We start from the raw sequence: 21,534 nt of genomic DNA, 5'->3' as shown, positions 1-21,534 counted from the left end.
TTCATTACAGTCGTTTTTATTATTGCAATAATTCATGTTCTCCACCTCACCTACAAATATTATCCAATCTTCACATTTGGATAAACCCCAAAATCTGTATATTCATAAATTCTTGAAGGACTTTAACAAAGTGTTGTACATCTTGAAGGCACCTCACTTGCAGTTTGAATTTGGATGAACTCTACTGAGCACTAACAGAAGAGTGATCCTGCAAAGGTTGACAGCACTTCACCTCTAGATGGCACCAACACTACATATTCATTTCAATGGACTTACCCATTGATCATTAGTTTGTCTCAATTCAACTATTTCACAAGCTTTCTTGTAAAAAGCCCACATTTGCTTAACAATCATTTGGGTAGACTAAAAAGTATATGCAATAATAATAAAAAAAGTAATGTTATTATTTTGTAGTTTTGCCTATTACATGAATGTGTTCTTTTACACGTTGACTTAAATGTTGGCCCATATGTGTAACTGATAATGATTGCATCTCCTTGTTTGATTCCCTTTGGCGTTTGTTCATAAGAATTCAATTCAAAACCACCCTAATTATTCAAACCTAACACTGTTTTCCCAAAGTGCTCCTCCAAGAAGTGAACCCCGATCAAAATATTTTACGAGTAATACATGGTATTCAGATTAAATGGAAAAAGTAGTTCTGTGCTGACCTGTACACGCCTACAGCCTCTTTAGATGTCCTTTCCAGATGCCGGAAGCGCATGGCCATTGGTAACTCCAAACTAGTAGCCCGCCTATGAGAAAAAAGACAATCATTTAAAAAAACATCCAAAAAAATGTCAAAGGTGTAACTTCAAGTGTTAATATATTTTCATGGAGGAAAGAAAACTGCAGCTAGATGAGTGACGCCTGACCTTGTAGACTTCAACAGAACCTCATCTTCCTCATCATCATAAGGCCCATTGTCAGGAAGCGTTCTATGCTGAGAAGCCAGGAAGTTGAAAATGTCAAATGTCGACTTCCTGTTGAGAGATAAGAGAAAATGATATCATGTTAAGATGAGTAAGGCTTCTTCAAAAAGTCAAATACTTTGCAATGCTTTACTACCTATACCAGGGGTCGGCAACCCCTGGCACACGTGCCAAAATTGGCACGGGGCACCGTAACCAGTGGCACACTAGGAATAAGTGGAATAAGTGTGCAAAAATATTTAAATGTTATTTTCGGATCCTGAACGAGCCCGCCGCCAGAGCGCGTCTCCCCGTTACCTGCAGAAGGAAGCCATGCACGCAACGCAGCCCCGCTCTCTTTAACTCGAGGCGATTTCCCGCCCGCTTTCCTCCGTGGTGCAGTGTTTAGTACAATTCACGATCGTCGATCAAAACATTTATTTTTTAATGGCACTTCATATCAAAAAGGTTGCCGACCCCTGACCTATACTTTTCCCATCTAAATGTAGGGAATATGATAAGTTAAAAGATTAAAAAAAGACACAAGAGCTAAACTGAAATGGGCCTGGTACACATACCTGAGGTACATCTCAGAGCGGGCACAGCCGCTGGGATTGACAGGGAGGTCGTCCTCCGCCGTGAACTGTTTGAAGAAGCGGAAGGCATGGCGTTGACAGCGGTGCGCGCCTTGAAGTTGCTCTAGCAGAAACACCACTGCGTCGTGGACCAGACCCAGCATACGGGAGCCGGTGATCCTCTGTAAGGTCAGAGGTCTCAGCCTCGCAATAGCCCGGGCCTCCTGCACCCCGTCAACCACCGCTTTCCAAGCCACTGGAGGGACAGGGGAGAAGAAGTGAGCACAACGAACATAACAGGCTGCAGAATTACCACATCGAGAAACTTGTTTTGTTACTTCCAGAACATGTTTAATAGTTTAAGGGAAATATTTATTTTGATATGTTAGCCTTACCCTCAATACTGTCTGCCTCTGCACTGAAGCCATCGTCACTGGTTATCTCAAATCTTAAGTGTGGATGATCTCTGTTGGTTCGATAGTCCTCCTCCTTATCAGACAGGGGTGGTTCCTCATCTGAGGTAGAAGCAGCGCCTAAAGATATACAGATTAAATGTTTAGTCATTCATACTTTTCTTAAATGATGAAGCCACAATTTCAACAAAGTACCCTGCATTAGTAATTGGGAAATCATACATAACAGACATGAAATATATTTTTCAATTTATATAAATCTTTAGTTAATAATGCAGTTTAAACTCAACATTACCAGAGTATTTCTTCCAGTCAGTCAGGGTGCTGTGTCCGACTGGTTCCCATGCATGCTGTTTGCCTTGTTCGCCCTGAGCCAACTCCCATGGCTCTGATCTGAGAAAGAAAAGAGCAAAAAATATATATCACAAAACAGTAAATAAATGCACTAAACTTAATGTTAAACGTGTCTAGAGTTAAAATGCTAAGATATAAGCTTACATATTCTAATCAGTTCTCAATTATTTACAAATGAAAATAATGTAAAATCTTACCCTGAGCTATCAGACGCGCTCATATGCTCTTCCTTTAACTGGTCCAGGTTCAGCACTCCTTTCACTGTCGGGGTCTTGATGCGGACCCCTGAAGCCCTGCTGGAAATGGTTGGAAAGACGGGTTTGCTACGCTCCTCTTCCTCAACGGGGGGCTCTGGTTTTAGGAAGTCAACCTTAGACTTCTTTGTGACAATACGGTCTGAAAGCGAAGACACTCTCTTCATGCGGACGTGTGTGCGAGGTCGAGCTGCGGGAGCTGGTGTCGGGGTTACTGGTGGAGAGGTGGGCAAAGCTGGAGGCTCCGGCTCAATTAATAGTCCAGGTGGTAAAACGAGCGAAGAAGGGCTTAGTGATCGAAGCCCACTCCACTTGGGGGTGTAGTTACTCGCCATTGCTTGATTGATAATAGCTTGAGCACTCTCAGCGGGAGTCATGGGAGGAGTGTCAGTAGACGGAGCAGACTGCCCCGAGGTCTTGGATGACTTGGATTTTTTTGTGCCATTTGAATCCTTCTTCTTCTTCTTTGTTTTTTTCACCTCAGCAGTGGTTTCATCTTTTGGTGTTTTTGCACTCTTTCTTGGCTTCTTCACATCAACTGATGTCACTGGACCATTGCTATTGTTAGTAAGCAGCTGTGTAATTGTGGATGGATTCTGAACTGTGGGTGTAACCGACGAAGGAACTGCTGTCGCAACGTTGCCGACTGGGAGAGGAGCATTCATGTGTCCGGCTGCTGCTAGCGTGGCTGACAGCGCGTTGCTTTGCAAAAGGCTGGCAATCTGAGTGACGCAGTTGAAGGAGGAGGAGCTGGGAGTGGGCAGCTGGAAAGTGTTGCTTTCTGGGTTCTTTACGAAGATCTGCCCGAGGCGGTTCACCAGCAGGACATGTGGCGTAGGATCCACATTGGGACCCCCCACCTCCTTCACAGTGAGAATAGCATGTCCGGGTAAAGCCTGTGGAACCACAGGCTGTTGAGGTTCTAAAGCTGGCCTGGGTGCCGAAAAGTTGATGGAGATCGTGTGACCCGCTTCCTTCTGCCCAGATGAAGTGCTGTAACCGTTTAAGATCAAAGGGGCTGAGGTGGTTTGGACTGACGTTGGAGCGGTCGAACATTGCGTGGACAGTACAGAAAGAGACGATATTGGCGCAGAAGAAGAAACAATGGTGACAGCTGTAGAACCCATTGTCTGTGTGGAGTAGATAGGAAGAGAAATGGTTCCACATGTTCCTGCTGGGGGACAAGGGCGTGATATAGCTGATAGCAGTGGATCTTTTTGAGCATTTAGCAGTGTTTGAGTTACATCTCCAACAGGACTGAGGGTGGTCAGTTTAGTAGACCAAGCCCCGATGGATGGGAACTCTTGTGAGGATGTTACTGGCTGAAGTGTAATACTTGCTAGAGGAGGCTGACTGATACTGGGTAAACAGGAATACATCGGCAGGGAGTCTACAAGGCCTTGAGAGGGGTACTGTAAATCTGTAGATATTACAGGGGAAGGCTGAAGAAGATCCAGTAGGACACCCTGACAGTTATCAGCAGAGCCTGCTAATGAGGGCTCCACTGTATTAGCTGTTAAGTGGTTGATTAACACAGCAGAGTGGCTGCTGTCCCCCCCTGAGTTCAGAGGTTTACATGCATCAGACGGTTTGGTCTCAAGCGGTGGGCCTTCTAGCAAAGGAACCATCCCAGTCAAATGTGGACTAGTGTCACACCTCTCAAGAACAAGCGGTGTTCCAGTGGAAAATCCTAAACTGCAACTCTGGAATAACTCCTCTGAAAAGGAAGTCTCAGGCACCTTTGTGAGTGAGTTAGGCGTAGCATCAAGAGCTGGAGTAGGAAGCACGGTCTCCTGATTTACTGAAGGAGTGTCAGAGGATTTAGTTCCATCTTGAGGGGAACTATCTGCAGGACTTTTGCTGGCAACTGATAGGGTGGATGATGAAGCGTCTGTCTGCTTATGATTGGATGATACTTTGCGGAACAGACTCGGAACAGCCTGTGTGTTGTTTGCTGTTTCCGAGTCGGGAACATTTGTATTATTTAGGCCTTTGGCTTGTATGGGAGCTTGATGAGAACCCTCAGCTTTCTGAGCATCATCGTTGGTCACGATACTTGCATCACTCTCTGTACCGTCATCTACACCGTCCAGCTGAGCCATAGGCCGGGAGGAAGGGGAGGATGGAGACTTGGAATGATCTTTTGATCCGGGACAGCTCACTATTGTCCGTGAGAAGTCAAAGTAGTGCTCCATGTCGTCATCAGAAGAGCTGTTGCCTAAGTCATCCCTAGCTGAGGCTGCAGACCGTGGCATGTTGGCAACAAGAGGTTTCTTCTTGGGCACCTCTTGGGCTCTACCCCAAAACTCCTCCTGGTCATCACCTTCCACCACGATTTGTCCCCCACAGTTCATTGCCACGCCTTCATTCAGGAGGGTCTCTTCAATCTCCAGTTCTGTTCTCATCTCTTGGCCCAATCTCAGGTGTGGATCCTTGTGGAATGAACTGTAGGGAAATACTTCTTCATCTTTCTGTTGATCTGAACCGCCCTGGGGTGACGTACCATTTGCTGGGGAAACATCTTCAGGCTCTGGTGAAGCTAGGAAGTTGTGCGGCACCTCGACTGAGTCAGGCTGGCTCAGATCAAATGACAATCGGTTTCTGGGAAGGTGTTGTATGGATGGCGAGAAAGACAGACTTGGGGAGGGGAAGTTCCCTGCACCTTCTTGCCACGCAGACTGAGGAAATAAAGATGAGGTGCATGTATTCCCGGGGCAACGAACTGAGGAAGCACTTCGACCCCCGACAGGGCGGGTTGATGGAGACATGTTGTCTGAGGCACCAAGTGGGAAAAGAGGGGTAGTAGGAATGGAAGACTTTCCAGCACGGAGGGTGATTGGCCCACTTAGAGGGCCCAGAGGAGGGGGGGGCATGTGAGTGCGGAGAACTGGAGTCTGTGAGTGAGGATTGTGGCGACAAACCCTTCGGGTTTCGTCGAAATCACTTATGGTTAATATGTGGTGGGGTTTGGCCTGGATTACTCCTAAAAAGGAAATCAGGATAGAGATGCGAGTACTTTTGATTAGATCACCATATTTTGTTGAAGTGAAATTCAATGACTTGTACTAAAAGTAAATACACATTTTTACCTGGGGATGGCAGAGGTCGAGACATTCCTCCAGCTGGTCTCCTGGGAATCTTTGGCCTTGCTCCGTGATCAGACTTGAGGGTAGGTCCTGGGATAAAGGTTTCCTCCGTTGGGGGTTGGGTCTCCATTACATCAATCTCTTGGGCTTCAGATTCTAAGATTAATAGACAGGGTTTAAAAAACTATTTGCATTCATCTATTTATTTCAAATTAATCAATTCCTAATGTAATGCAGTTTTTTGGAAGTAAAATACGCACCAGGTGGCGGACAGGGGCTGTGAGCGATGGTGTTATTGTCTCCTCGGTCAGGCATCTCCTCAACAGGCTTCTCAGTGACAATGGGCCGGACCTCTCTCACCGTACATGTATACTTGCAGCGGCGCAACGGATTCACTGTGCTCCAGTACCAACGGGTGCACCTGAGGCAGAAAGAAGAACGTTTTAAATGTGCTTTTTATTTCATGTTTCATCTGGTTAACTGGTCTAATTAAGTTTAAAAAGCTAAAATGCAACTTACTGAAATCCCACAGGAAACAGTTTTCCTTTGCTAGCTGAAAGTTCTGTCAGTACACCGAGATGGTCTATCTGTAGGGATCCTGTAAAGAGATATGTGGATACAAATTAGGTTAACATGACATAATGGCAGTACATGCCATGGAGTAAATAGTAACCAGCTCAAAAATAGGCGTACCGATCATCATGTTGATTAATTCTGGCTCCAGTCCAGTCAAGAACTTCCTGCGAAGGCTGATCCCCTCAAAATCCACATACACCCTGCGGTTTACTTCAAATTCTTGACCAGTAATCATCTGTACAACAACAAAAAGAAGTAACATTGAACAAAATGTGGAACTGTCAGAGCACAGTTACTGGAAGAATCAGAGGAGAAGAATTTACCTTGCCACTGATCAGATGCCGGTGTTTGTGGCAGTAGACCTTCTTGTCTTCCTGGAACACGCAGTGTCGGGAGCGGGAGCACATGAAGTGGTAGTTGCTTTGACAAGATGTCAGACAGCAGCCCACTGTGGCACCGGTCTGGTTGCACCGCTCACATCGCTAAAAGTGGGAATAAATGTAACAGGAAAATATATGAATTATAAGAATAAACCTGAGCCTGTTAGCAAATGTATTTTCATCCTCAAATATCATTATCTATTAGGGATGGGAATTTGAAAGCAAATGTATATTCGAATATTCGACCCCCCAAAAAACGGTTAACCGAAATGTACATTTTTTTTTTTTAAATAAATAAGAAAAAAAATGTTTCAATAATTTTTGGAAATAAATACATCCATGTTCAAATAAGTGTAGAAAACAAGTCGAATTTGTCAAATATATTGAACTGGTGATCACAGTTTGACAGCTAATGTTTGACAGCGATTCACAATCAGCCCAGCTGTAGAGAAGATCCTCTCAGCTGGAACGGAGATTGCGGGTATAGCAAGGTATAGCATGTGTATATATAAGTTTAATGTGGCATAGTTTGACCTCTACACCGCACTCACTAACCTGGTCGAAATATTTCCACACATTACTCCTTTTCCTCCATGTCTGTTGTGTAGGACTCTTTCTTCGATTCTTAGAGTGTAAATAATTACCGGACTATGACTGGTAAAATATGTTGAATACAGGCAAAGCTAAATCTCTCCTGTCAAAATGTCTATGTACTTTGCCGCCACACACGGTTGCCAAGCAGCGCTCATTGTTGTTTAGGCTGGCCACTCATGTGTCGCGAGTGTTGACCGGGGGCGGGGGAGCACGCTCATGAACTGTTAGTGCCGGAACCTTGCAACGGCTGCGGAGCACATTTGTGCCACATTTGGGCCTAAGATGAGGTTTGAGTCTGCGTGATCTGCGTGTAGGGAGGGGCAGCAGCCATGTCATTTGCTAGAACTAGCTAGATCTGATGGATTTGGACATAAACGCGAGTGAAGTATAACCGGACGCGAGAGAGAGAGATCAGGACCTGCAGCTCTGCCCGCTGTGAGGGACCGGTGAGCGGAGCAAAACACACCTTTAGATGTCAACACATTTAGCTATGGCACTGTCGTATATATATATACACATTGAATTATTCAATTTGATAATATGTAATCAACTTAGGCATCACTCCCAAAAAAAATTAAATAATACAAATATTCATAACTCATATTCGAATACCTGAATAATTTCGAATATTCGATTAATTGTTCCCATCCCTATTATCTATTTACAAGTAATCCAATTTAGATTCATACTAATATTGTATAAGAATACACATTAACAGGATAATTTGAAAGGTAAATGAACACCAACCATCAAGCGGCCTCTTGTGACAGCACTGTGAACATGCAGCAGAGAGCCATTGTCTTCCTCAAACACCTCAGCTGACCACAGAGAGCAGTTGACATGTGCCCACTCATTCTGGCCCAAGTACAGCAACCGACCTGCTTCCTATGAGATCATAAAAAGAGGATTTTCTTTTATCACTTATATTCCCAATAAATGCTTTTCTGTATAGTGTTGATAAGCAGTTCACACTCCTCGCTAGGACTTTCCATTTTCATTATTAATGCATTACTCACATTCGGTTTGAGGTCTCCATATTTTTGGCACAAAGAGCACTGTCTCTCGTCATCCTTAGACCATCCCGTTTCAAAATCAGTTTTTGAAAGACGACCCCTTTTGCCTACAGAGATGTAAAAAAAGGCAAAGGGTCAAACATTGGTCGAGATTTTTAAATAAGTACAAGTGGGTAATTCTGTTATGGATATCATCCTTTGACAACATTACCTTTGGATTTGTGCCTGGCAGCTCGGCTGGATTTGAAGTAGTTTCTGCTTATTAGCTCCCCAGACAACGGAGACACTGCCTCTTCTTGCTTTACAACCAAGCTCTGTCCATTGTCCTCCTGCAGGAGCCCGAGAGGAGCCCTGGATGAGAGCTCCTCCCTCTCCTGCCACTGGGCGTAAACATGCTCCGTTGTAGGCGGATGAATAGCATTGGACAGCATCCCCCTATTTAAGAAAGAAATGGAAAGCTCCGTTAATAAGTATTAATTTAAATGCCAAAAAATATCAGAGAAGTGCTTGTAAAATTAATGTATGTGTTCAGGTAAATACTTGACATACTCTTCCATAAAAAGGACTATCTTAATTATTACAATACAATAAGTAAATGGAAAGCATTACTCACACGGGCAAGTCTTTGGTACAAGAGTTCCACACCTTTGGATCTTGGCTGTTGAACCAATTAAATACTTCCTCAAGGAGCTAAAGAGAAAAATCACAACAGTTATTGATGTATTCCAACTTAGAACATTTTCTAAAAATATTACATAGCTTTACTTTGCAGTTTCTCCCTTCCCAAAGTAACTTGTATTTATACACAAGATGTTCACTAATCTTTGGTTGTACAGCACCTTCAAGTAGTAAGAGCGAGCCAGGGCAGTAGGTCTCTGTTCCTCTGGAAGATCCTCCTCTTGCTCAAGCCTCTTTCGCACCACCTGAACCACATCTTCATGGAACATTTTCTATAAAAAGGTATAGACAATTGGGATTTAGTATTTTTGAGGTTGCATATCTAAGTTTCCCATAGCAATGTATATGAAAGATTCCTTGCATTACAACACTTGTACAGATTAGGGCTGCACGATATATCGTGTCGATAATCGCGATATTCACATCGCAGGAAGTGCGATTTTTTTTTAGGACGTGAAATATTAAGTAGGCAAATTAACTCTAACACGTCATGTTACAATTATTTTGCTGCTTGCTGCAAAAGGAACATTTGCGCGGCTCTCATGTCAGGGGTACTTGAGTGAGTGACATGCAGGCTCTGCATGCACAGCAAACCACCGATCACAATCAAATCTCCAAAGCAAACGGAACCAGTGATTAAAGGTAAAACACTGAATAAAGTAGTTTCATATGTTTCTCCAGGGCAGTTTGGCGCTGCTAACCGAGCTAGCTCAGCTTGTTGCTCTGATAACTTAAGATTCCAGACGTCCGTGACTAAAATCCTTCATCCGGTTAAATATAGTTAGGAAAATACCAATTTTATAGCATTCAAGTTTAAGAAAGGATGGTTTGCAGACCAAAATAACTGTCTTTTCTTTAATTCCTGTATTTTTTCATATCGCAATATATATCGCAGGGGAAAGAAATATCACAATATCAGTTTTTTCCAATATCGTGCAGCCCTAGTACAGATGCAGAAAAACTATTAGCGGCAATTTCAAAATACAGCATTTGCCCTAATTGTGGCTCGAATTTTAAGATACAAATGTTCTTCTTTTTTTTGTAATGTAAAAGTAAATACCCATAAAGCCTCCAAAACAGTTATCACCGACACATGTTTCAACTGAATGGAAATACTCAAAACACTGATTAGGTTGTGTACTCACCAATGTCGTATAAAGGCCTTTGTCAAACTTCTTCCCCACAGCCCGGAGGTCACACGCTGGCTGTCCTTCTATCCCACTGTCAGGATCAACCAACTTCTCACACTGCAGCAGAAACAAAAGTATATTTGACACGATGCATTTCACAAGTTTCAGTCCCAGTGTTAAGATGTATACCTTCAATTCAAACTTGAATTATTAAAAAATGTGGCTCTCCTACCTTTGAGCAGGCAACAAGGTGCTGGGTGAGGGTGGAGGAGAGCAAGCAGGCCAGCACCTTCTCCACCCCCGATCTGAGCTCGATGTAGAGCAGCTCTCTCCAGGCGCTGGGCTGGGTCACACTGCAAGGTCGACAGGAATACACCACACTCTCCGGCAAGCTGGACAGGATCTCATACAGCTCATCTGGAATTATCATTGAGTATTATTGAGTTGAGACATAGCGAAATGCAATTATATGTGCACCTATGTTTAGAAAACATTAGGTAATAACAAGTAACAACAGGTAAGATACGATATTCCTTTTTTTCTTCCTGCTCTCTACATGTTATGCTATTCTTATGTCCTTTGAAGTTATGCAAATAAACTTTTGAATACCAGAACAAAAATGCTGTAATGTAATTAGGTTTGACATGTCCTAACTTGGGATCTTTCATCCTCAAAAAGATGAAGAATAACACCCACCTGTTAGATCCTCACACTTGGCATGCACCCAGTGGTTACAGGTGCCACACTGCATCATCTGACTGTCGTAGTCATTGTCCTCGTAGCACTTGAAGCAGATCGGACAGTAGTTACCTTATGAAAGAAAGAGCCATTTGGAAAAGATTAGCCTTAACAAAGATTGGTAATGATGACAAAGCAGGTGACGGTTCATTCATTAATCCTCCCCTCACCGAGCTCATTGAGTTTTGAACAGTCTGGACAGAGTCCTTTGTCGTGGTTCCACTCAGTGTCCCAACTCTTCCCTGGTGTGACGCCACAGCTTTTACACCTGATGCATGTCATACAAACCTGCACAGAAACCAGCATATTAGGAGCAGCAATCACTGTATTTTAATCTCAGCATCCTTTCAGTACATGTCACAATCATTAATTATGTTTTCTAAGAAACATGAGACCTACCCAAGCTTTCCTCTTCTTGTTTTGTTTTGGATAGTTGGGTCCCAGACAGGAAGTATGATAACAGTTCTGACATCGATCACACTCCAGCAATGGCTAAGGGAGACATGAAAAGTGTAATGCTTACTAAGTGAACAACATTAACACTGAGAAGTTAAATATAACAATGAATAATCAAAATAGTAAGCTGTACCTTTGTGGGCTTGTTCTTCCTGCCGCACACATGGCAAAACTTGCAGCGACGGCAGCACCAGTTCTCCTTGTTCTCTTCAGAAGGGCGGTCAGCTGGATCAAGGCAAAACTTGTGGAAGGGCTCACAGCATACTTGGCAATACAGCATCTGCAAAAAGAAATATCACAAAATTATTTGTATTACCTCCATGTATGATAAGATTCTTGTCTATTCTCATCTGTAGCCAACTTTAATAACCTTTTAGGGCTGTGCCGAATAGTTTGAAGCTTCATTCATAATGTTGCCCAGTCAAATTTGCATGTATATTTATTCTGTTTGAACCCAGCATTTCAGCACAATTGCTGAGAACGGCTACACTAAGTTAGTGGGTCACAAAGCTGCGTTCAGACTAGTAAGTTATTAATAGTTTACAGTGTTCACCTCTCACACACAAAGCAAGTGTTGTTTAGTCTGCACCTACATGTACTTATGTTGACAAAGCAAACAGTGTTTAAATATAAATATATAAGAGGTGATTTAGTGAAAAACTTTTTTATCAATCAATATATGATTGCTTGATAAAACATGACCACAGAAAATCAAAGCTTAACAGATATTTTAACAAGGGCAAAGGAAATATAAAATGCTTTCTATCAGAGAGCGAGCATACAGAGCAGATAGAACATCATTTATTAAGTAGTTACCTCATGTTGCCCTTTACTGGAACAAAGGAAGCAGACGTAGGGTGGCATAACCGGTGCAGAGGTTAATATGCTTAAACCACCCATATTCCAAACATTTTCCACAGTACATTCCTCCTGAAAAAGAGACACAGTGCAAACACAATTAACAGCTGAAGAACGCCTGCTCACAGTAGGTACAAGCGTAACAGGTCTGCTGACTGATAAATGTTGTTGTTTGTGTGGTCCCAATGTGAGAAACGTTAAGTTCGGAGGCAGGTGTTACGTATTTCATACATTATTTTAGGTGTTAAAACATGTCATTGAAAAGATCAGTTTAAAACGTCCATAACAAATAAGCACTGACCTCTTGTGGAGAAATATAATTATGACAGTGGTTTCAATGTATTTTATATGTGACTTTGTATTCCTTCACTGAGATAAAGAAGAACAAAGAAGTGTCCATTACATGTGATGAACTGTAAAAATGGATTTACCTTAAAATCAACCCTGATTTTGAACGTAGGTTTAGAGGACTCGGTGTCTCTCTGCTCAAATCCATGGGCCAGGGCAGCAAGGACGCTGGGGGGAGTCTGCTCCAGAGGACCCTGAAAGATAACCAAAACAGGAATGAGGGCATGAATGAACACACTTGAAGAGTTCATATACTTTATTTGCATTACACATAATAATTAGGACAATGGCTTCCGAGTGTACATTATATATTTTGGTTAAGTTCCCAACAATCGGTTTTACATTCTTTCATTCACATAGTGATATAGAGCAACAGTGGGCTACGATGTACTTCAGAAACAGGATTTATATCCAGGTTGTGTCTTCAGTGCCTTGTCTTATTACAGAATGGATGCTTAAAGTTTATGTTCATTCACATTATGATTACGGTCAACAGTCTGCTTGCATTGTAGACCGTTTTGCTGGATGTGTTTTATTTAAGAGAAGACTACTCAGTCTTTCTTAAACTTCCTTAATGTTGTCCTCAATTTCAAATCCAAACCAATCCACTTTATTTATATAGCACATATTAAAAACAGAGGGTTTACCGAAGTGCTTCACAGCAAACAGAACATTATAATAAAATATAATATTACAATGATAGATAAAAGGCACATAAAGGCTATGGAAAGTCAATAAAAGCATACAAATCGATAAAACATAGCTCAAACTGACTCGAAAGCGAGGGAAAAGAGGTGGGTCTTCAGGCGGGACTTAAAAGTTTGAAGGGTGGGCGACAATTTGACATGGGGGGGGGGGGGGGGGGGGGCTGAGAAGGCTCGGTCTCCCCTGGTCTTGGTTTTAGGGACTACTAGCAGTAGCTCTTCAGCCGACCTCAAAGCCCTTGAGGGGGTGTACACCTTTAGGAGGTTTGAGATGTACAGAGGGGCCAGTCCATTAAGTAATTTAAAAACAAACAATACAATCTTAAATTGAACTCTAAAATGGACAGGAAGCCAGTGGAGGGAAGCCAGAATAGGTGTGATGTGTTCATGCTTGCGTGTTCCTGTAAGCAGCCGAGCCGTCAAATGTGTCCTCGGATGCAGAAATGTGTAATGACTTGCACCTCACTCGGTCAAAAGCTGCAGTTAAAGAGTTCTAAGAGACACAATTTGTAGGTTGTCGTCTTTTTGGAATACGCTATAAATGACGACTAATCAACATTGTATACCCCTTCTGGACAGCACACGCTTTTGCACACTTATTGTTTTACAGAGCAAATCAAAGACACGTGCAAGTTTCGTAATCCAACCATAGCATTAGCACCAACAAAAATGACTAATGACTCACCTTCTCAGGTTTGCGCCGAACAGATGGTACGCGGTGTGAACTGGACTTCCGATGTCTGATTTCTTCATCTGAAATGTCTCCAAGGATTCCATCCAATGACACAAAGTCTTTAGAGGGCAAGAGAAAAACAAAACAAATTGTTTTTTAAAAGGCAGATTTTCATGCTTCATACTCTAACTAGTGAAAATAATAACATTTAAAGAACGGTGTTTGTAAAGACTACAGCTCTACAATATATGTCAGTTAATACCTTCTATCTTTGGTGTTTATAATAATAATCTGGATTATGAATAAAGCATCCATGCCACCTGGTTCCTGAATGTTACTCTACCTTGATTGAAACGGGATCCTGTGCCTCTTTTCCTGGCAGGCGAGGTAGAGCTGGAGAATGCTTTGTCATCTAGATCAGAGTCGTAGTCCACCAAGTCGAAGTAGACGCGGGGTTTCACAACACGTTTTGGCTGCTTCCTTACAGATGGACTGTGGCCGTCGCCATGGAGACCAGATGGTGAGTCTGCAGCACCCTCAATACCTTCGTCATTACTCGAATGACCTCCGCTGAAGGAGGGCCGCCGTCGCTTAGAAGCCCCTTCAGAAAAAGAGACATGGCATTAAACGGACACGCTGAAGGCTATGACAGTATTATATCAACACAAAGCTTGCACATTAAGTGAATAAATACCTTTGGGTGCCGTTCTCCCACTCAATCTGCGTGCTTTTCTCTCTTCAATTTGATCACATCTCTTGTATCTGTTGATAGAAAAACAACACATTGTCAATTATTTTGAAACACTCAGATGAAACCTATTTTAATGAAGAATGAAATAGGTCAACTTACACGCAACACTGCCGCTTGGTGTTGGGACCACCAAACTTGGGTTTGTCGAGACAGTTCATGCACCGGCCGCAATCGTCCTCGTGGTTGCAGCCTTTGCATGTTCCACACCTCCGAGAGCGGTACCCGAAAGGCCCGAGTCCTTTCCGCTTCACAAAATTCGACTGCTTTTTGACCTTGGTGACCTTTTGATCCGACAGCCCAGGACTGTCTGATTCAGAGGGAGACCCAACATCTGCAACAACAAAAGACATTCACTTTGATTAAGACATTGATTTACAACGCGTGACCCATATCTTGTCCTTCAAAATTGTCTTGTCTTTTCTTGAATAGAATAGAACAGAATCTCAACAGCACTTCTATAACACTGATCATAAATGATTCATTTTCAACTCATTCTGCTAAAGAAATTAAGTTTCTCTACTACTCCAAAATACTATCATCTGGTCTACCACTACAGTTGCTTCTGCCAACAATTCGTCACATTCAAGTTGAAAGAAGTATTATGAGCATGTGTAATGCGTCAATCAGTTTACATCTACCTTTAAGGATGGCTGAAGGAGAAATGCCAGTTCTTTCGTGCAGAGGCAAGGCGCTAAGTCTGGGGATGTCGTCCGGTACCAAGGCCCGAGGCTGCCCCAGCACCACGGATGCAGCACGACACACGTGTTTGATTCGTGGACCTCCTGCTCTACGGAACTCCTGGCACACCGGGGAAATGAGCTGCGGCTGGAGAATTAAAAAGAAGATAAAGAGGCACTGATGTAAACAAGCTGGAATCAACAGATGACTTATTTTACAAAATCATTAGGAAAATATTTCAGTAAAGTACACTGAGTACACGGTGTGTTTGCTTTGGTCTAGTTTACAACTATAGCAGATGATTAACAACAATAAAGCCTTAATCCTAGAGACGGATTTAAGATTTCTGCCTTATCAGGTATATTGATCCGTACACTTACTTGTCCTTGAGATGGCTCCGTCTTGACTGAAACATCAGAATCAAGCGGAACCCTCTGCTTTCTCCTTTGTCTCTTATTGGTCCCATCTCGAGACCTGGCGTCAGTCGGGCCAGACAACAGCTACAGGGTTAACAGACACAAAAATGGCATCAATATAAGCATCAGAAAACCATTGAAATCCCTCTCATATTTCCCTCATCCACACAAGATTCTTTTACATAGATGTTATCTAATAATAAACAATTGTAGTCTACAAAGACAAAATGACCTTACCCCTGATGACTTGAGCTGTTTCTGCTGGTCAATCTTAATGAGCTGGACCTTGGCTTTTCTGAGGAGATTGAACATTCTTTTATTTGCACCAGTGAGGCGCGCTCTTTGGGAAGATCCCTTCTCCACAGATCCATCGTCTGCGGTCTGATTTCCTGAAGAAACAACAGTCATTTATGTCGTTTTCTGGTACAGTTAAAAGTCAGAAAACAAATATAGGCTTGAATAAAAAATAAAGTAATTATCTGATGCTTTTTAAATGATGTTGCTTACCTGAGTGGAGGGAGGTAGTCCCTGCAGTATCCTCCTCTTTACAGTGCTGTAGAACAAGGGTCTTTGAGTTCGTGGACCTGACAGAAACAGACACTTTCCTCACCACTCCAGGAGAGTCGAGGTCTTCTATCTTGAGCTTGGATTTGGCCTTCCCTGCGTTTGTATTCCGTTGTCTCAGGCTGATGCTCATGGCTTCATCATCAAGTCCTTCTGCTAAATCAACGGGAGGCTGAACAGGTTTGCTCACACTATCTGTCTCTGTCGGGTGTTTGCTTTTGGGAAGTCCTGTGTGTGCCTTCTTTGGCCTTTGATACATCTTGAGATGAGCAGCTTGTTTATTCAACTTATGAGAACTTTTCTTTTTAGGGGCACCCAGGAGGTCAGATGATCGTTCTGTTGGCTTATCAACTTTTGTAGATAAAAACAGATCCTCACATTTGTCCTCTGACGTTTGGTCCAGTGTATACGCATCTTCACTTAATTCTTCTGGCACATGCCACTTGAAAGAAGAGTTCTTTAAAAGAGACTTCTTTTGATTTTTGCCCCTTTTTCTCTCAGAAAAAAGGCTTTCAGCTATATCAATGTCGTCCTCCAGGTCCTGAGCTGAAAACAGATCAACATCCAACTGAGCTTCACTCAATATGTCCTCCTCGTCAATCGGCAGGATGGGGGATATTGATCTGTCCGTGGAATCATCTCGCCTCTTTCCCGGTCGCATTGGCAAGCCTAGTTGTAAACCCTTCTTTGGCGAGTTTCTTCGAGGCAATACCGACATTCCAGCGTCATCCATAAACCTTTGCGGAGTCTTGATCACTCTTGAGGATCTGGCACTAACCACAGGCATAATGAAGTGCTTGATGTTTTTAGCAAACTTTGATTTACCGGGCTGGGCATCTACAGCATCTGCATGTCCCCCATCAACCAATGTGTCTGTTTCTTCCTGCTTCACACTATCAAGCCCAAATTCCATCAGTTTAGAAATTATTTTAGACCGTGGTCTTGGCCTTTTGGACCCAATAAAATGAAGGCCTGAAGGTCTTCGTTTGCACCTTTTTTGCACTCCAATAAGTTTGGAGCTCAGGGTTGATGAGGGGGAGGAATAGTCACCACCCCCCTCAACAAATCTCCGACTTTCAGAAAATTTTAGTGGAGCAAACTTCCCATCTGTGTTTCTGTGCCTGTGTTTCTGACGCTGCCCAATCAAATGTTTACGTCGCTTTTTAACTTTTCTGCGAGATTTCCTTTTTGAGCGTGGTTTTTTTGGATCACGTGTTTGACTTTCTGCCACCAAAGATGGTTGACTATCTATCAATTGAATGTCAGTTTCTTCTTTTATCAAAGAAGGCTGTATCTGCTCTTCTTCCACAGTGTCCTGTTTTGCCTCAGGCAAGGTGCAATCTTTTGTCTGGGACTGGCTTCTGACTTCTGTTGCTACAGGCTGAGTGTCATCCTTTAGCACAGATTCTGTGATACTCAACTCTGTGCTGACTGCAGGTTCAGGAGAGACAATAGCCTTCTTCCTTTTAACGGATCTCTTTTTCCCAAGTTTATTATTTCTACATTTCCTAGGTTTGGAAGGCAAAGGGAATGGTTTGGCCTCTTTCATCTGCGGTTCGACCTGATCCTCCACCTTCTGCTGAGAAACTTCAACTGGCACCTGTGAGGAATCGTCAGCGACCTTTGAGGTCTCCTTATCAGGAACATCCGTGGTGTTTTCACTGGTCACCGCTGAGGGCTGGCCAGCCAAATCCTGAAAAGAGTCTTTAGGAAGACCGTGTGAGTGGGAATCTTCAGCTGAAGTCTGAGCGGAATCTTCAACCTGCACCTGTGGCGTATCTTTGTCCTTCGGTCTCGTTCTAAGCCTCCTTTTCTGAGTGGTCACTGGCTTATGAGCAACAGACTTTGGTTGTGGTGAATCAAGGCTTAATGTCCTTCTCCTTAGTCTTCTAGTTGGGCTGACTTCAGTAACCGCACATGATGATTTATCCTCATTACCCTCACTTGGATCTTTCGGAGCATCCTCTTTCTTCTCAGATACAGGGCTAACTTGCTGAATTAAAAAGGACGGCTTTGAACTTTTATGTTTCCCAGGAGAAGAGACCTTTTTGATCTGAAGAGGTGGAACTTTCCCGCTATCCATTTTAGAAATGTCTTGTGAAGGTGTTTCATGTACTTCGTCCACTTCAACTTCCGCTTGTAGAGTGGAATGATCCTCAGTTGACACTGCAGCCTTGATTTGGGATCCCTTATCATCATTATCTAAGCTTTTACCCTCTTGTGGGGCCGAGTTATCCAGTTTTGATTTCTGATCCACCGTCTCTAAACTCTTGTCGACAATGGGGTCACAAATATCAGAATTAACTACTTCACTAACGGTCTTCTCTGTTATTTTAACAGGGTTTACAGCACCCTGGGTTGGACCTTCTCCCTTCACTAATGTTAAAGTCCAGATAAACTTCTTTCTGTGTTTTTTCTTTCGAGTCGAGTTGTTCTTACTGGCTTGTGCATCATATTTTGGGTTTCTGACCTTCATCAACTTGAAACTTGGGACCCATGTATCCTCGCTTTTTAAAGGCAAACTGTCACTGGATTGTCGTGATCCATGGACTTCTGTCACTGTTACATCCTTATTCAGCCTCCTGCTTTGCCTTCGTCCGTCACTTCTCATTGATGGTTTGGTCTCCCCTGTTGGAGAAACTTCTGGCTTTGACTCCCCCAGAAGTGCATCACTTTTACTCAGACTCTCCGGTTCAGCTGCAATCTCTGATGCTTTTTTAGTGAGTGGGTTAAAGACTCTATTGCTCCTACGAGTGATTTGTTGATTAACTTCGGAAACTTGCTCCGCCACTATTTCCTTATGCTTTAATTTCTTTGCATTCATTTTTGGCTCCATAGTGATGCTCTCCTTAACAGTGTCGAATTTATCGGCTGATTTTCTCTCTTTCAATATTTGGTCACCAACCACAACTTTGGCGCTAGGCTGGGAGACAGGCTCAGATGTCTTTGAAGCAGATCTCCCACGCCTTCTTGTAGGTAAAGCCACTCTTCCTTTATCTTCTGTGCCTTGTTTATCCTCATGCTGTTCAGTTTTTAATTTGACATGAGCACTTGAAATCTGGTCACCCTGAATCTCCTTGGCTTTAGGCTGATCCTGGATTCCTTTTATCCTCAACTTCTTTGCAAACTTTTTTAGAGGCTCTGTAACGCTTTTCATTTTCTTTTTAGCCACCAACTTTATAGTAATCCTGGGTGATGCTGATGAGGCTCCTCTTTTAGTTGACAGTCGATCCATAGTGTTTTTTCCTTTTGAACCTTTCCTGTAATCCTTGTCAGGCTCTGTTTCAGGCGATAGGTTTTTTGTTTCCTCCAAAGATTTGATATCATTTACATCATCAGGTGTGGCCTCCACCTCTGGTGTTTTAAGCGGTAGCTTCTCACTTTGTCGTTTAGACTTGGTGCTGACAGCATCCCCTACAAAACAGAGACAATTGTGAATATTACTAAATCCATGGCTCCTGAAGTGTATGCAAAACAATGAATAGAAGAAAAACATATAATGTATTGTGTTATTAAATAACTACAACAAATAGTATGTCTTGTGCTCTACTTTATATTTACCTTTGGAAGGGTTTTGTCGTGAACATACAGATCCTTTGGAACGTTTTCTCTCAGCTTCAAATCCTCTGAAGTCGTCCCCCTTTAAAAGTAAAAATAGATAATTAACACTTGGAGCAAAGAAACACCACTCTTCTTGGGGCTGTCAAACTGTAAGCAAAAGCTTTTTTTAACACTAGATCATTCAAGAGCATGACATTAATTGTATCCACTACACTGTAGGTCAAAGCAAATGTCTGATAGTTAAATATGTATGTTAGGTTAGCATATTAGTAAAAGGCTTTCTCAAATAATCATTTAGTTAAGACTTGACAGCAAAATTATCAATTACAGAAAATTATTTTAATTTGTTCACATTCAAACCAAATATGATGATTAATTTCATACACTATACATAAATGCGTTCTGTGTTGGAAACAGCCAGAAATGCATTTACATGGCATCTATATCATTTACCACCCGATACAAGATTAAAACTCTACAACCTTTTCATAGCTCACAAACGAACACCTACACTACCTACAAGCAACTGTAGGGAAAGGGTAGGTCTGTAATTACGATTCCCTCCAAGTACTGTACATCTCCCTCATGCTGGCAGCTGTGACCTAAGAGCCTACAAACCAATCCACTGTTGTGAATCAGTAGTATACACGAACGACAAACGCTAAATGTGTAATAGTGGGGCGCTTTCAGTTATAACAACAAAGGTGCAACTGGCTTTGCACACTTCTGCACCACCATTCAAACCTGTCGTGTTTGGTAACATCAGCTAACAATTAGCCGCCACCTCCTCTAGAGAGCATTTAAACTTGTGCCTGCAGAAAAGCTAACGAAATCACAACTTAGTTTTCTGATGGTTTGTCACATGGTAAAGTGAAGCATTGCAAATGGGTCATAGAATATGTGTGTGTAATGTCTTATTTAAACTAGAGAAGCAGATACAAGTGTCCGCATCAGGATAGCGTATGAAAACAGAGCAGTTAGCCGTTAGCCGCTGTGCAGTGTAGAGAGACGCTAGCTCTCCCGTTCTTTGTGTTCGCTACTGTTAGCTAGCTGCTACTCTGGCCCGATAACGAGCGGGCCATAAATAAAATAAGTGCAATCACTGTTTACGAATTTTCCTTCTTACTCATTGGCATTTTAAAAACATACTCTATTCGTGTTTGCAGACTAATGTTTTAACCTACATTATGCAATTGGGGAAACAGTGTTAATGTAACTACTCAGCTGCTTTGCTGAAGTGGTATTTTGTGTTGCGGCTGTTCTTTAAATGTCATGGAAAGCAGCACTATGCTAACCGTAGTTAGCATGTAATGTTAGCTTACCAAGCTTAAAGCTAAAGCTAGCCTAGCTAAGAGATGTTGACATTTCTCCATGGTGCTAAACAGTCACACTGCTTTGAAAAACACGCATACTTGCACATATAACAATCACACAAAATATGAGAAGATGAAATAAAGGTACTGACTCCTGGTTCGGTTTGGGACCTCACCTCCTCACTCCCACTAGAGCTGTATCCAGCCTGGCCAAGGGTCTGGTGGCCCGCCTCTATCCCAAGTAAGCGCAAGTGAGACTGGTCATCGTTTAACGAAAGGACCAGGTTTGCGGGCCTTGGCCCTCCGTTAGTCACATCATCAGCTTCTGAGCCTGATCGTCCAAGTTGCCATCGCTTCTCTGAGCGCAAACGACTGCGTGACGACCAAGGCCGACCGGGGAAGCGACCTCTGGCCGTAGCGGTTCCACCTGGGCCTCCTACGGCAGCCGCGGTTGCTGATCCGCATCCCGCTGCCGCCATCATTGCTTCAACAACAACACACACCGACAGC

At 42.8% G+C, this 21,534-nt stretch overlaps 1 protein-coding gene across 2 annotated transcripts in view; it reads right to left on the bottom strand.

Annotated features, from left to right (window-relative positions):
* The window catches only part of kmt2bb (lysine (K)-specific methyltransferase 2Bb), a 25,101-nt gene extending 3,567 nt beyond the window's left edge, over positions 1 to 21,534 (bottom strand). The window contains exons 1-34 of one of the 2 annotated variants that reach the window (XM_034102483.2): positions 21,177 to 21,534; positions 19,712 to 19,790; positions 16,094 to 19,564; positions 15,824 to 15,975; positions 15,551 to 15,670; positions 15,131 to 15,317; positions 14,592 to 14,823; positions 14,436 to 14,503; positions 14,085 to 14,342; positions 13,754 to 13,860; positions 12,448 to 12,558; positions 11,975 to 12,088; positions 11,292 to 11,438; positions 11,102 to 11,194; positions 10,873 to 10,990; positions 10,661 to 10,774; positions 10,197 to 10,381; positions 9,980 to 10,081; positions 8,996 to 9,106; positions 8,770 to 8,846; positions 8,368 to 8,591; positions 8,160 to 8,263; positions 7,891 to 8,028; positions 6,493 to 6,651; positions 6,287 to 6,404; positions 6,113 to 6,191; positions 5,854 to 6,014; positions 5,597 to 5,749; positions 2,451 to 5,490; positions 2,195 to 2,292; positions 1,882 to 2,019; positions 1,490 to 1,742; positions 876 to 983; positions 672 to 755 (exon numbers count right to left, since the gene is read on the bottom strand). In XM_034102483.2, the coding sequence (XP_033958374.1) occupies positions 672 to 755; positions 876 to 983; positions 1,490 to 1,742; positions 1,882 to 2,019; positions 2,195 to 2,292; positions 2,451 to 5,490; positions 5,597 to 5,749; positions 5,854 to 6,014; positions 6,113 to 6,191; positions 6,287 to 6,404; positions 6,493 to 6,651; positions 7,891 to 8,028; positions 8,160 to 8,263; positions 8,368 to 8,591; positions 8,770 to 8,846; positions 8,996 to 9,106; positions 9,980 to 10,081; positions 10,197 to 10,381; positions 10,661 to 10,774; positions 10,873 to 10,990; positions 11,102 to 11,194; positions 11,292 to 11,438; positions 11,975 to 12,088; positions 12,448 to 12,558; positions 13,754 to 13,860; positions 14,085 to 14,342; positions 14,436 to 14,503; positions 14,592 to 14,823; positions 15,131 to 15,317; positions 15,551 to 15,670; positions 15,824 to 15,975; positions 16,094 to 19,564; positions 19,712 to 19,790; positions 21,177 to 21,506 (11,033 nt within the window). In that variant the 5' untranslated portion in view covers positions 21,507 to 21,534. The remainder of the gene's footprint in view (positions 1 to 671; positions 756 to 875; positions 984 to 1,489; positions 1,743 to 1,881; positions 2,020 to 2,194; positions 2,293 to 2,450; positions 5,491 to 5,596; positions 5,750 to 5,853; positions 6,015 to 6,112; positions 6,192 to 6,286; positions 6,405 to 6,492; positions 6,652 to 7,890; positions 8,029 to 8,159; positions 8,264 to 8,367; positions 8,592 to 8,769; positions 8,847 to 8,995; positions 9,107 to 9,979; positions 10,082 to 10,196; positions 10,382 to 10,660; positions 10,775 to 10,872; positions 10,991 to 11,101; positions 11,195 to 11,291; positions 11,439 to 11,974; positions 12,089 to 12,447; positions 12,559 to 13,753; positions 13,861 to 14,084; positions 14,343 to 14,435; positions 14,504 to 14,591; positions 14,824 to 15,130; positions 15,318 to 15,550; positions 15,671 to 15,823; positions 15,976 to 16,093; positions 19,565 to 19,711; positions 19,791 to 21,176) is intronic. The other variant, XM_034102484.2, reaches the window with a different exon arrangement.

This window comes from Pseudochaenichthys georgianus, chromosome 16, assembly GCF_902827115.2.
Source record: "Pseudochaenichthys georgianus chromosome 16, fPseGeo1.2, whole genome shotgun sequence".
Lineage (NCBI taxonomy): Eukaryota > Metazoa > Chordata > Actinopteri > Perciformes > Channichthyidae > Pseudochaenichthys > Pseudochaenichthys georgianus.
The sequence above is the reverse complement of the archived record's forward strand: the minus strand, read 5'-3'. Positions and strand labels throughout refer to the sequence as shown.